We start from the raw sequence: 13,106 nt of genomic DNA, 5'->3' as shown, positions 1-13,106 counted from the left end.
TGTTTTCACCACTAGAAAGCAAGCTCCAGAAGGGCAGGCACTTTGTCTCACTGCGATGTCCCCGATGGTGAAAATAGGGCCCTAGGAATAGTCAGACCTACCACATACACATACACGTTAACATTTCTCAGTAACAGGAAATTTCTTTTTTTTTTAACGTCCATATCCATTTCAATGTAGAATAATATTTTGAAAAGTAGCAGGAATCAACTTCAATAGGATTACTGAATAAGTTCTTAATTATTAGTAGGAACAAGTGTTCAACTAAGTCACTGGTACAGAAATATCTGGAGTCCTTCATTATTATTATCATTATTTTTTTTGTGGCTCTGTTATGAAGGAAATACAACTCAAAAAAATAACAAGCCATTGTATTGTGGTCTGCTCCAATGTCAAATTCTTGAAGTAAGTACATGATCTTTGGAAATGGATCCAGCACCTTTGCATCTTAATACTGTATCAACAGTCAGACCCAAAGCTTTTCAGAGTAAAGCAGCAAATCTTTTATTTATACAGCTGCTCGGCTCCAGGGAAAAATAAGGTAAGACTGTAAAGCACTCATACCATTTCACTATTACAAACATACTGTCATCTATTACACACAGATGGCTGCGGCTCACGTGCACACCTTCTTAGCTTCCGAACCAGCCGTAAAGGAAAGCACAAGCATTAATGAGACAGTGACCTGTCCAAGTTAAAAAAAAAAAATAGAAAACATACACCTGTAAATATATTTTAAATATATTGATTAGAATAATTCTAAAATCTTACTATGGGCCTACTCTTTCACAGATGTTTCAGAAAAACAAAGCAAGCTCTTCTTCAGGATACACAGAACATAAATGTTCTACAACATTTCTCTTATTTCCTTAAATTAAGCTAACCATGCCAAATACCGCAGATTAGATTCGATATAAACAAACATCCCCTCCCCCAATTGCAAATAACTTTCCTAAACTTTTAATTAAATTGACTATTGTTCCAAAAAGAATAAACAGCTTGTAAGAATGATAAACACATAATCTTATAAGAATAGGATGAAAATAAAACCCAATTCTCTTCCATATTCTCCATTTAGACGTGCAAAAGAATTAAAATAAATCTTAACAGATGTGTGGAGAAAAAAGTAGCTAATGCTTCTCAGCAACCCATGCTAAAAACTAACTCAGCTAAACACAGGAAGTGTCCCTCTTTTAAAACACCACAAAAATGTCTGTGGATTTCTTTAATTGTAAAGTTGATAAAATATAAAAATAGCTTGCATTATTCTAGGGGAATGCAAATCAAAGAATCATAAACTTCCAGACTGAGCCCTAGATCAGGTTTACATATTTAAATGTCATATTAAATGCTTCTGTATCTCTTCATTATAAACTGTTAGGACTGGGATTGAAAACTGATGCATAAAAGGTATAAATATTTTAAATGTGCTTGATACTCTAAAAGAGGGGAGAGCTAAAATTAGCTGAAAGGATTTAAATCCAACCACTTTAAATTAAGTAGAAGAGCTCAGTAATAAAGGAAAACTGAACAAAGGTGAGGCACAGAAATTTAGGATGAAAATAATTCACCTCAAGTAGAAAGCCTCACTTTGGTAAGGAAAAGAGTTTATAAATAACATGACATGACGACATATCTCCTACATATACATATAACATCAGAAAGGAAAGATCCACAATTTATTCAGGAATACTACTTCACTCTTGGCTTTTTTATTACTATTGGCTAACTTCTTGCCTAGTTACCTGTAATCTTATTACACCTAGCAGTGCAACACTTGAATAAATCCAGGCTTTAGAAATAAGACAACGTAGAACATTTAGAGTGCTGTTTGACAGTTTCACGTTGCAGGAATTTAAAGCAAATGCCAAGAAAAGCAAAGTGATTCTAGAAGTCACTTGGAGGGAAAACTTTACACTCCTTTACTATAACATTTCTAATAAAAGTGTATTTCTTTCAACGTGGACGAAACAAAGGGGGAATAAAAGCCTTAATACTGAATACATTAAAAATTCTGGTTTAAAAATTAACCTATATTCTTGTAAATTGGATCTAAAACCACTTTAGTAATTACCATGGAATAGAAGAACTGTTCCTTAAAAATGTTTAAAGAAACATGTACAGAATTGCTCAAAATCCAAAGGTAAACAGTTTGTCATTTGGATGAAGGGAAAGAACTACAAGGAGGCAGACCGAAAATAAGGCTGTTGTTTATACTAACCAGGTAGAAATAGAAAAGAAATCCATTAAAAAAATGGGGTGAAGATGAGCAACAAATTGCTATGGCCACTTCTATTCCTCTACTTCTCGGGTGACGGGGGAAACCATCCGGATAAACCACCTCTTTATCTACTAAGTATTAAGGGTCAGGGGGTTTCCAGTCGGTACCAGGTTTAAAGCGACTCAGCGCCGTCGCCGAGTTCCACACTCTGGGAACACTGCCCTCTCTTAGAATAACTGACTTCTTAACATGGTCATCTAAACTATTTTCACACGCAAAGGCAACGTCGCTCCAAGTTTAGGGGACAAGCAAACGGTCCTTTTTTTTTTCATTTCGCGTTTCACCTGGCGCAGAGCCCCCAACACCGGTCTCCTCCTAAAGGCAGGTCCCCAGGCAGACACGATTTCCAAACAGCCTCGCTCAACAAAAAGGGGGGAGGAAAGGGGGCAGCAAATGCCGCCTGCTCCGCACTGGCCACCGTCCTCGGGGAAAAGTGTAAAAGGAACACCACTAACCTGGACCCCAGAGGAGACAGTGGCTCCAGAACCCAAGCCGAGCAGCGCTCCCTGCAAACTTTCCAGGGACAGCGCGAGCGCCGTCACTTACCGGCGGCAGAAGTCATGATTCCCCGGGCGGCTCGCTTCCCCGCTCGCCTCCCCCTCAGTCCATGCTCCCCTAACAGTCCATTGTCTCAAGGATTTAGGCAGGAAGAAAAAGCTCCCGCAGCGTCCACATTTCGTCCGGCCGCTCCGCAGCGAAACTCAAGGGTCCGCACAAAGGATGCGGCGGACTCCCGGGACCCGGCGGCGCTCCCGGGCGCGAGCGACAAGCTGCGGGCACGAGCAGTGCTCACCGCGCCTCCGCCGGCGCGTGCCCGGCTCCAGCTTAAAAAAAAAAAAAAAAAAAGATCCGTGCTCTTGGCGCCCCCTGCCAGCCGCAGCCGTAACAGGCGGACAAAAGCCCCAGCCTCCTCCAATCAGAGGGCTCGAGCTTCCTTTTGCTCCTGCCTCTCCCGTCCACAGGATCATCTTCTGCTCCAATACGTGGGCCTGAAAAAGGGGAGGGCGGCGTGAGCTGAGAGGCATGCTGGGAGTTGTAGTTTCCTGGACACACGGGACGAGCGAAGCGGCTGCCTGGGTGCCGCCAAGCTCCCCCGCCTTCATTTCCCATCGTGCTGAGGCGGGTGGCATGGCGGAGAAGGATGACACCGGAGTTTGACGAAGAGGTGGTTTTTGAGGTAAGGAGAAAATGGCGGTGGGTGTGGATTGCCTTTGTTTGAGAAGAGCGAGGGCGAAGGCGAGGAGGCAGGGCGAGGGACCGATCCCGGGGTGAGGGATCGGGTGACGGTCTTGCCGGCCTCGGGTCACCAAATCTCGGCGAGGTCTGGGCCTAGAGTTGGCTGCAGCCTGACAGGTGTAGCCAGAGACGCCCTCAGCCCCAGGCCCGCCCGGAATTCCCAGTCGGGCGGGTGGACGGGAGCCCTGCCTGGTTCCTAGCCCCGGGACGGCTACGCCCCAGTGGGACTGCCCCTGGCTGGGGCGGGGCCCCGTCGTGCATTTTCGGATACTCACCGGTACAACTTAGCCCCCCAGTTTTACGTCCTTGATTTTCGGGTCATTATCCAGAAGTGCCGTAGGTCCCTGTTCCTGGTCGAGGCGTGGCCCTCGGCATGAAGGCAGCAGGTGCCAGTTTTGTAACCTGGTTTAAAATCTGTGTGGGACCCGCCGTGGGCGATGAGGGCCGGGCATCTTGAGCATTTAGGTTCAGTTCTTTTGTCCTTTGCTGTTGCGCTAAGTGTAGCCAGTTCTGACTTCAGGCTCGGGTGTGAGTGCTTTTGTGTGGGACTATTTTAAGACGTTCTCTGCCATCTTGAATGGTGAAAAAAAACCCACACACACACACACAACACAGGCAAGTCTTTTTGTTGCCCTTTATTTATCACACACAGGTGCAAACTCACCACCCCTGTAGAGATGTACTGCATATATGTATGTTTTGCGTTCACACATTCAACTAGATTTTATAAGAAAAAATGTAAAAGATATGGCCCGTTCTGTACAATGGGAGAGCTAGGCACTTAAACCATATAGAATGATAAATATTGAAATACGTACAAACTGTCATTGCGGGGATTGATTTGGAAACCATCATCTGTTCTTGTAACCTCAGAGAAGCTACCTACGGCCAGGAAATGGTATCGGAGGTGAATCTTGAACTATGCATTGGATTAGAAGGACAAGGGAGAGAATGCATTACAGGGGGGGAGAGCAGAGTATGCCAAGGTTGGGAGGTGTGAAAGTACTTGGTGTGGATATTTCAGGGGTTGAGTGTAGGAGGGGAACTACCGTATATAAAGTGCTTTGATATGGCTAGAATGTAGAAGGAGTGGAGGATAGGGCTATTTTACCAAAATGAAGAACCTGCATTCGAAGTGCTCTCTAGGGAAGACAAGTGCCTGCATTTTGGAAATGAAAGAAGAAGTAATAAAATGTTATAATGGCTTGGACAGATACTTCTAAGATAAAATTACAAATTAAATGTGAGAGCTAAAGGAGAGATAAAAATCTAGGTTGCTTAGATTTCTAGAATTAAGGAAACTGGGTGGATGTTATTTTTTTACCCTATTATTTTCTTCGATTTTTGAATGTAATAATAATAAATGTTCAAGGAACATTTCATTGTAGCAAAGAAGCCACAAAATTAAAATCATCCATTATCCTACCATTCAGAGATGGCCGTTATTAACACTACAATATGTGTTCTTACAGACTTTTTTCCATGCAAAAGTGTATGTTTAAGTCTATGATATTTTTTAACACAAAAGATATCATACCACATAGAAGTGTGTATGTATTTTTTTCACTTAAATTTATCATGAGTCTATTCCTATTCATTACTCTTTGAAAACATTATTTATCCCATCGTGTATATGTATCATAATGTAGCAATTTTCCCATTGTGAGAAAATTACATTGTTTCAAAATACTCACCATTGTAATCAACATGACATAAATCCATATTTAATTGTAACTCTGAGTTTTCCTTAGAATAATTTCTGGAAGGGAAACTAGTGGGTGAAAAAAGTAATTTTTAAAGACTTAATGAAGAAAGGTTATACCAATTTAAGTTTCCATTAAGAATAAGAAGCCCTAACTGGTTTGGCTCAGTGGATAGAGCGTCGGCCTGCGGACTCAAGGGTCCCAGGTTCGATTCCGGTCAAGGGCATGTACCTTGGTTGCGGGCACATCCCCAGTAGGGAGTGTGCAGGAAGCAGCTGATTGATGTTTCTAGCTCTCTATCCCTCTCCCTTCCTCTCTGTAAAAAAATCAATAAAATATATTTTTAAAAAAAGAAAAGAATAAGAATATTAGTTTCACACAAATCCTCAGTGACAGCCTTATTGGTTTTCTTTAATCTTTAATAATTTGCTAGGAAAAAAGAGCAATCCATTGTTCTAATTTACATTTTGTGCATTAATTGGAGCCATTTTTCTCTCTTTGCTTGAACGTTTCTTTTTGTATGCAGACCCATTTTCCAGTTGGATGCTAGCTTCTTAAAAATTGACTTGCATGAGTTCTTCCTGTTACTTGTAGAAATGTTTTCCAGCTTGTTATTTGATTTATTGGCTTTATGGTATATGCATTAACTTTTATTGCAGCTTAATATTCAGAGGAAAGTCCACAAATCATAAATGTTGCTGAATTTTCACATGAACACACCCCAAAACAAGCACCTAGATCAAGACACAACATCACCAGTACACCAGAAGCTCTCTCTTGCTTTCAGTCTCTTCTTCCCACCCCAGGGATAACCACCATGCAGATTTACAATAACTTACTTAGATTAATTTTGCCTATTTTTACAGTGTACACACTGTGCAATTCCATTTGTATATGCTCTTTTTTGTCTGATTTATTTTTGGCCTCTGGCTTTGTTTACTTGTTAGATTCATGTATATTGTCATGTGAGCATTTTTTAATTTCTCCATAGTATTTCATGTGAATACATGAAAAATTTTTAAGTCCATTCTACTATTGATGGTCTTTGGGTAGTTTCCAGTTTGAGATTTTTGTGAGTAGAGCTACTGTGAACCTTTTAGTATATATATTTTGTTGAACATATTTCTGTTGGGTATATACTTAGAAGTGGAATTGCTGGGGCCTAGGAAATGCACATGTTCACCTTTTGTAGATACTGCCAAACATTATTCCAGTGTGGTTCTACCAATTTATACTACTACCAGCAGTGCTTGAGCGGTCCAGTTGCTCTACATTCTCACCAACACTTGCTAATTTCAGTCTTTTTATCATTCTGGTGGTGTTACCAGAGAATCGAATTCTTCTGTCACTCTTGGGAGGGAGGTGGAGGTTCTTGGAACACTGCTGAAATAAGAATTTTTAGAAGCCCCCATGGGAGGATGGGATGTGGAAGAAGGCTCTATTTGCATGAAGTTATATTTCTCGAGTTCCAAAGTCCCCTGCCCCTTAAGCCAGTCCTGGAAAAGGTGCAACTGTGGATTCAGCAGAGGGAGAAGCAAGGTCAGTGTCCAGAGCTTCTGTTCCATGTTGCAGCCCAGTGTAGTTCATTATCCAGGTTAATTCACGTTCATTAGTCCATGTGTGGAGTCCAGCATAGCCCTGCGCCAAGCCATGTGGGTGCGGAAGAGCATGCCCGGGTAACAGGAATCACAGGAGCCCAGCACCCTGGAGCCAAGAGAAGAAGAGTGGCTTCTTTGTCTAAAAGTTTATATATTTAGATTTTGTGCACTTTCAGTGGCCACGCCGGTCCTAGCCTCTGACTCCTTTCCAGGTGTGATTGACCGACAAACACCTTCCCACATCGCTTAGACCTTATTGGGCATGTATCTATCTGGTCTGCCCTCTCCTCCTTTCCTGTTAAACAATAGCCATGTTATTACAGTGGCATCAGCAATATCTCCTCTTGGCTTTAATGTGCATTTCCCTGATAAGGGAATTGAGTCTTTTTATGTGTTTATGAACCCATTCTATATCCATTTGTGAAACCAATTCAAGGGTGTGGGTTTTTTTTGCAAATTTTTTCTATTGGGTTATCTCTTTTTCTTACTTATTTGAAAGAGTTCTATACCATACATATGCTGGGGATGTAAGTCCTTTGTTGGGTATTTGTACCTCATCTATCTTAGGATACAGGAAGAAATGGGAAGCTGCCTGACTCATTTAGAAGGCAGCAATAAAAATATTCTTGGGTTTGAAGATCATAATTGTAATGATATTGTGTCTCCTCAGATTAATACGTATATTCTAAGCAAACCCAATCGAAATCTCAGTAGGGGTGTTTTTTTCTTAATGTAGGTGACTGGCTTATTCTAAAATTCATTCAGAAATACAACTGACCAAGAATAGCCAAATCAATTTTGAAAGAAAATAAAGCTGGAAGATTTTATCCTATCAGATACCAAGACCTATCATAAAGTTATAGTAATTAAAATAATGGGATATTGGTACAACAGTTGTCCAATTCACCAGTGGAAAAGAGCATCCAAAAACAGCCACACATACAAAGTATTCTGATTTATGACCAAGGCATCATTGTAGGTCAGTGGAGAAAGGATTTTCTATTCAGTAAATGCCAGCTTAACTGGACATCCATGTGGGGGGAAATGTGTTGACCTTTATGTGAATACCATACAAAAATCAGTTCCAGGTAGATGGCAGATCTAGATGCAAGAGGTAAAATAAATACTTTAGAGAAAATATGTTTGTCCTTCAGTTAGGAAAATATTTCTTTTAAAGCACTAATCATAGAAGAAAAGGGTTTAATTGGATTATAATAAAGGTAAGAGCTTCTGTTCATTAAAAGACAGTATTAAGAGATTTATTGCTGAAGGCAGAAGATGAGGAACTGAGAGATTGAGGGCAATCAGATGTGGAGAATGGGAGACTTGATAAAATGACTTAGCAGGATTCTTGCTAATACTAGATTTTGCAAGGAAGTGCACAGGTGGGCTAAGGGGAAGGTTCTGGAGACTGGCTAAGGTTTGGTTAAGCAAAGAAAGAATTTTTGTCAATATCCAGGGAGAAATTCTAACTCCCCAAGGTGGCTTAGAATTCCAGCTTAAATATCATCTCAATTGGGGTAGGGGACAGTTTAGGGAGTGGGGAGATGGAAGTCTCCTTAGGGAAAAGTAAATTATTTTTAGGAATGAAAGAAGAATAGATGGGAGATGGGATAGTTTGTGACAGAGTTTGTCCAGGTGTGGAGACCTTCTAGCCTCCTCTCCTATGGTAAGAGTTGGTCTTCCCTGGTTGATGAAACTCCCAGAGGGTATTTATGGCAATTGAGTTCCTTTTGGAACATCTATCTTTAGGCAGATAAGGGAAGTTCAGAGAAAGACTCTCCCTGCATTTGCTGTTCTCAAGTGCCTACAGTTCAAAATAATATGCCAAAATGGCATATTTTGGGATGGCATATTCTGCTACCCTTTAGGAATTATCTGTTCCTTGAAGATATAGCTAAATTGGTCATTAAATTATCTAGGCCTTTGCTGGGGATAGGGAGATGCTGGTCTACTGATTCCATTTCTTATTTATTTATTTATTTATTTATTTAGACAGAGAAATGGGGGGGGGGGACATTGATTTGTTGTTACACTTATTTATGCACTCACTGGTTTCTTCTTGGAGATCAAACCACAACCTTGGCCTATTGGGACAATGTTCTAAACAACTGAGCTACCTGGCCAGGGTCTCTATTTCTTTTATGGTTGTTGCTCAATTCCAGTTTCCTATTTAGGGGCATATTTTAATAGTGTGTGTTATTTTTATTCTGAAAGGCAATGTAACATAGTTGTTAAAGGAATAGACTCTCGGGCTGTACAGCACAGGAAATCCTAGCTCCAATATTTATTAGTTAGTGTGACTGTGAAGAGTTTATTTAACTTCTCTGTTCTTCAGTTTTCTATATATTAAATAGAAATAACAGTACTTATCTCATGAGCAGTTGTCAGTATTAAATGACTTAATACATGTGAAGTACTTAGATGAATGCCTTCACATGTGAGCATGCACTAAATGTTAACTATTATTAAATTTTTTCCAGAAAATTACTTCTTATTTAGCTTTCAAAGTTACTGACATAAAGTATTCTTAGTAGTTTCTCATATTCTTAGTAGTTTTTTGTCTCATAACACTAATTAGATCATTTCACTTATTTTTTGTTGTTGTTGTTAATCCTCACCCAAGGATATTTTTCTATTGATTTTTTTTTTTTTTTAAGAGATTGGAAGGAAGGGGGAGAGACACAGAGAAGGAAACATTGATGTGAGATGCATCGAATGGTTGCCTCCCAAAACCAAGGTACGTACCCTTGGCTGGAATCGAACCCAGGACCCTTTAGTCCACGGGCCGATGCTCTATCCACTGAGCCAAACTGGCTAGGGCTGTCATCTTATCTCTTGCCTTTTTGGCATTTCCAGCCATGCGAATCCCATTTTCCCACCCTCATCACCCCTTTCAGATACAGTAGCAATAATTTTATCAAAAGTTTTGCCATTTATATAGTGGGTCATTGGATTTTTAGCCTGCAATATGTTTCCTTGCCAGTCACCACTCAGTTACCAAGCTAGTGCAGCATATTTCAGTTTCTGTTAAATTAGCCCTACTAGATACCAAGTACTGATCTATATCAGCCATAGATCCCAGTGCAGGAAACAGAAGCCCTCTACTATAAACAGCAAAAGATTTAATACAGGGAAATAGTGGTTAGAATATTGTGGGAAGGTTTAGAGCAAAGCATGTCAAACTCCCTGCCCGAGGGCCACATGTGGCCCACAACGAATATTTTTGCAGCCCAGCCTATATAACGATATGTAAGAAACATTTTAATAAAAATTTTGTAACTTAACTTTTACAATATCCTGTTACACATAATGATTAATAACGAACTACAACGTTCACTAATGGCTGATTACTATAATCGTGTTGCATTCATTTCCCTTACGCACCTTAAGCGCAGGGGCACCATTTCTCTCCACTAACACTAGCAGCGAATATTTTAGCAGCCATTTGCCACTTCATTAGTCTTGGACTGACTTGTTTGGTGTGCGCAACAGGAAATATTTCGCTTTCGAAGAACAAGAAAAATAGGTTTATTTGTGTTACACTTATTAATTTATGCAGTTCTTCAGTGTCTGGTAAGTTAATGTTCAAGAAAAAAAATATTAATTTTTATTAAAATGTTCTATTATTTTATGTTGACGATTATTCATTTATCTCAGCCCTTTGTATTCAGCATGTCACTATTGAAATAAACCTACGTTTCTATGAAAATTGAAGCTTTTGTTTATGGGGGGCCCACATAAACTTAAACCTTGTTTATTTGGCTCGTTTTAGCCTTCGAGTTTGACATGCTTGGTTTAGACTCGCAGTGGTTCTCAACCTTTCTAATGCCGCGACCCTTTAATACAGTTCCTCATGTTGTGGTGACCTCCAACCATAAAATTATTTTCGTCGGTACTTCATAACTGTAATTTTGCTACTGTTATGAATCGTAATGTAAATATCTGTGTTTTCCGATGGTCTTAGGCAACCCACAGGTTGAGAACCGCTGCTATAGAGCCTAAGACCATCGGAAAACACAGATATTTACATTATGATTCATAACAGTAGCAAAATTACAGTTATGAAGTATCAACGAAAATAATTTTATGGTTGGGGGTCACTACAACATGAGGAACTGTATTAAAGGGTCGCGGCATTAGAAAGGTTGAGAACCACTGGCAGGGGTCCTCAAACTTTTTAAACAGGGGGCCAGTTCACTGTCCCTCAGACCGTTGGAGGGCTGGACTATAGTTTAAAAAAAAACCATGAGCAAATTCCTATGCACACTGCACATATCTTATTTTGAAGTAAAAAAACAAAACGGCAAAAACACCCGCATGTGGCCCGCGGGCCGTAGTTTGAGGACGCCTGGTCTAGATACACTACAAATAATACAAGGAGGTCCTTCAGATGAAAAGTTCTTATTTTCAGGTACTTTTCCCTTCAGGAGTAGCAGGATTCAAGGTAGGATAAATGACTCAACGTTTCTGCAATTAATTTATAGTGAAAAAATCTGAAAGCTAGGAAAGAGCAACATCAGAACTTTAACACCTGTCTAAGGTGACTAGAGAATTCTTACTCTCAAACAGCTTAATTAGAGATTACAATAACAGAATAAAGTATCAATATTGGTATTTCAGTATTTATTTTGCTTAATACTCATGTTAAATATGGTGTCCATCATTTTTTCTCCCTAAACCCGTGGTCGGGAAACTGCGGCTTGCGAGCCACATGCGGCTCTTTGGCCCCTTGAGTGTGGCTCTTCCACAAAATACCACGGCCTGGGCAAGTCTATTTTGAAGAAGTGGCGTTAGAAGAAGTTTAAGTTTAAAAAATTTGTCTCTCAAAAGAAATTTCAATCGTTGTACTGTTGATATTTGGCTCTGTTGACTAATGAGTTTGCTAACCACTGCCCTAAACTTTGCCCTGTTGCTGTTCAGCCTAGGTCCAAGTCTGAGGTTACACTGTCTTTCCCACTTCAGCCTCTTGGAGAAGCCAGGCTCCAAGATAATGGAATTAACTTTGAAGGTATACTGGAAATCTAGCCCTGATGAAACGACGGTTTCGATTATAGGGCAAGGACTGGGAATTAGACCTGGAACCTCACTTTCCTCACTCTTCCTTCTCTTTCTTCATTCTTCTACTACACCATCCTTCATTGTACCTCTAGCCCTCCCAGACTAGGAGAACTCAAAAGTGACCTCTGGAAGAATACCAAAGACCAAAATTAGAAGAAAAAATAGGAAAGTTAACTAATAATCCAGGAAATCAATATTGTGTAAAACAAGATATTTCAAGAGTTTTAAATAGGAAAAGAATGTGGTTGGAATACTTTTCAAAACTTTGCTTGATTAAAAATTTTAATGCATATAATTCTCTGAGTCTTAAGATATAAATGAGTCTGATTCTGAAAACCATTAAAATAATAATATTATACCAACTATACCAAAATTATCCCAGTTACATTTTCTTAGGGGAGGAGACCTTAGGTCCTATGATGGACATGGTGGCCTGATTTGTTCAACCTCTCTTCTACCTTTCTTCCTTCTAGTATGCCTCTTGTATTAAAGAAATGGGAAAGCTAAATGTGGCCATTTCTCTAATTACCTTGCAGCTAGATTCTAGATATACACTAGGCTCCTCTAATTAGGTATACTCATGAGAGATTTGGAGGATGGAAAAAAAAGCAGAGGTTCACTTTTTGCTGCTTTGGCTTTTTTTGACTATTAAAGCTGTGGAGGCAAAATGCTTCTAAAGCAGTATTCCAATATGTATTCTTCAGCTTCCTGGTAATGCAGAGGCACTTGTGGTAGAAAGAGGGGCTAGATTCTGAGTTCCAGTACCGCTGTATCAGCTCTGTAGGTTATTGAGAGGCAGATGTGATGATGGCTTTCTGATTCTTGGATTGTAGCTATGATCATGATTGTGTGTTCTTGGCTTCATAAGCTTAACAATCTTGATCCTCTAAACCAGGCATCCTCAAACTACGGCCCGCGGGCCACATGCGGGTGTTTTTGCCGTTTTGTTTTTTTACTTCAAAATAAGATATGTGCAGTGTGCATAGGAATTTGTTCATGGTTTTTTTTAACTATAGTCCGGCCCTCCAACGGTCTGAGGGACAGTGAACTGGCCCCCTGTTTAAAAAGTTTGAGGACCCCTGATCTAGACTGTTTCTTTGTAACTTCATTATAGAGAGAACATTGTCCTCAGGTGAACTTTTACTCTTTCAAATTTCTGTCCTTGGTCACCCTATTTTCTGTAGTTGAACTCTGGTGTTTGTTGAAATCTATTCTGTTTTCCTTTGT

The 13,106-nt window shown here is 40.0% G+C and overlaps 2 protein-coding genes across 3 annotated transcripts in view; one reads left to right on the top strand and one right to left on the bottom strand.

The window, feature by feature from the left end:
* The window catches only part of FGD6 (FYVE, RhoGEF and PH domain containing 6), a 125,517-nt gene extending 122,425 nt beyond the window's left edge, over positions 1-3,092 (bottom strand). Inside the window, exon 1 of the mRNA XM_079775508.1 lies at positions 2,828-3,092. Within this exon, the coding sequence (XP_079631634.1) occupies positions 2,828-2,843 (16 nt within the window). The 5' untranslated portion in view covers positions 2,844-3,092. The remainder of the gene's footprint in view (positions 1-2,827) is intronic.
* A 220-nt stretch (positions 3,093-3,312) lies between these two features.
* The window catches only part of VEZT (vezatin, adherens junctions transmembrane protein), a 73,602-nt gene continuing 63,808 nt past the window's right edge, over positions 3,313-13,106 (top strand). Inside the window, exon 1 of one of the 2 annotated variants that reach the window (XM_079775101.1) lies at positions 3,313-3,458. In XM_079775101.1, the coding sequence (XP_079631227.1) occupies positions 3,423-3,458 (36 nt within the window). In that variant the 5' untranslated portion in view covers positions 3,313-3,422. The remainder of the gene's footprint in view (positions 3,459-13,106) is intronic. The other variant, XM_079775100.1, reaches the window with a different exon arrangement.

This window comes from Cnephaeus nilssonii, assembly GCF_951640355.1.
Source record: "Cnephaeus nilssonii genome assembly, chromosome: 6".
NCBI lineage: Eukaryota > Metazoa > Chordata > Mammalia > Chiroptera > Vespertilionidae > Cnephaeus > Cnephaeus nilssonii.
Note: the sequence above shows the minus strand (reverse complement) of the source record. Positions and strands in the feature narration are given on the sequence as shown.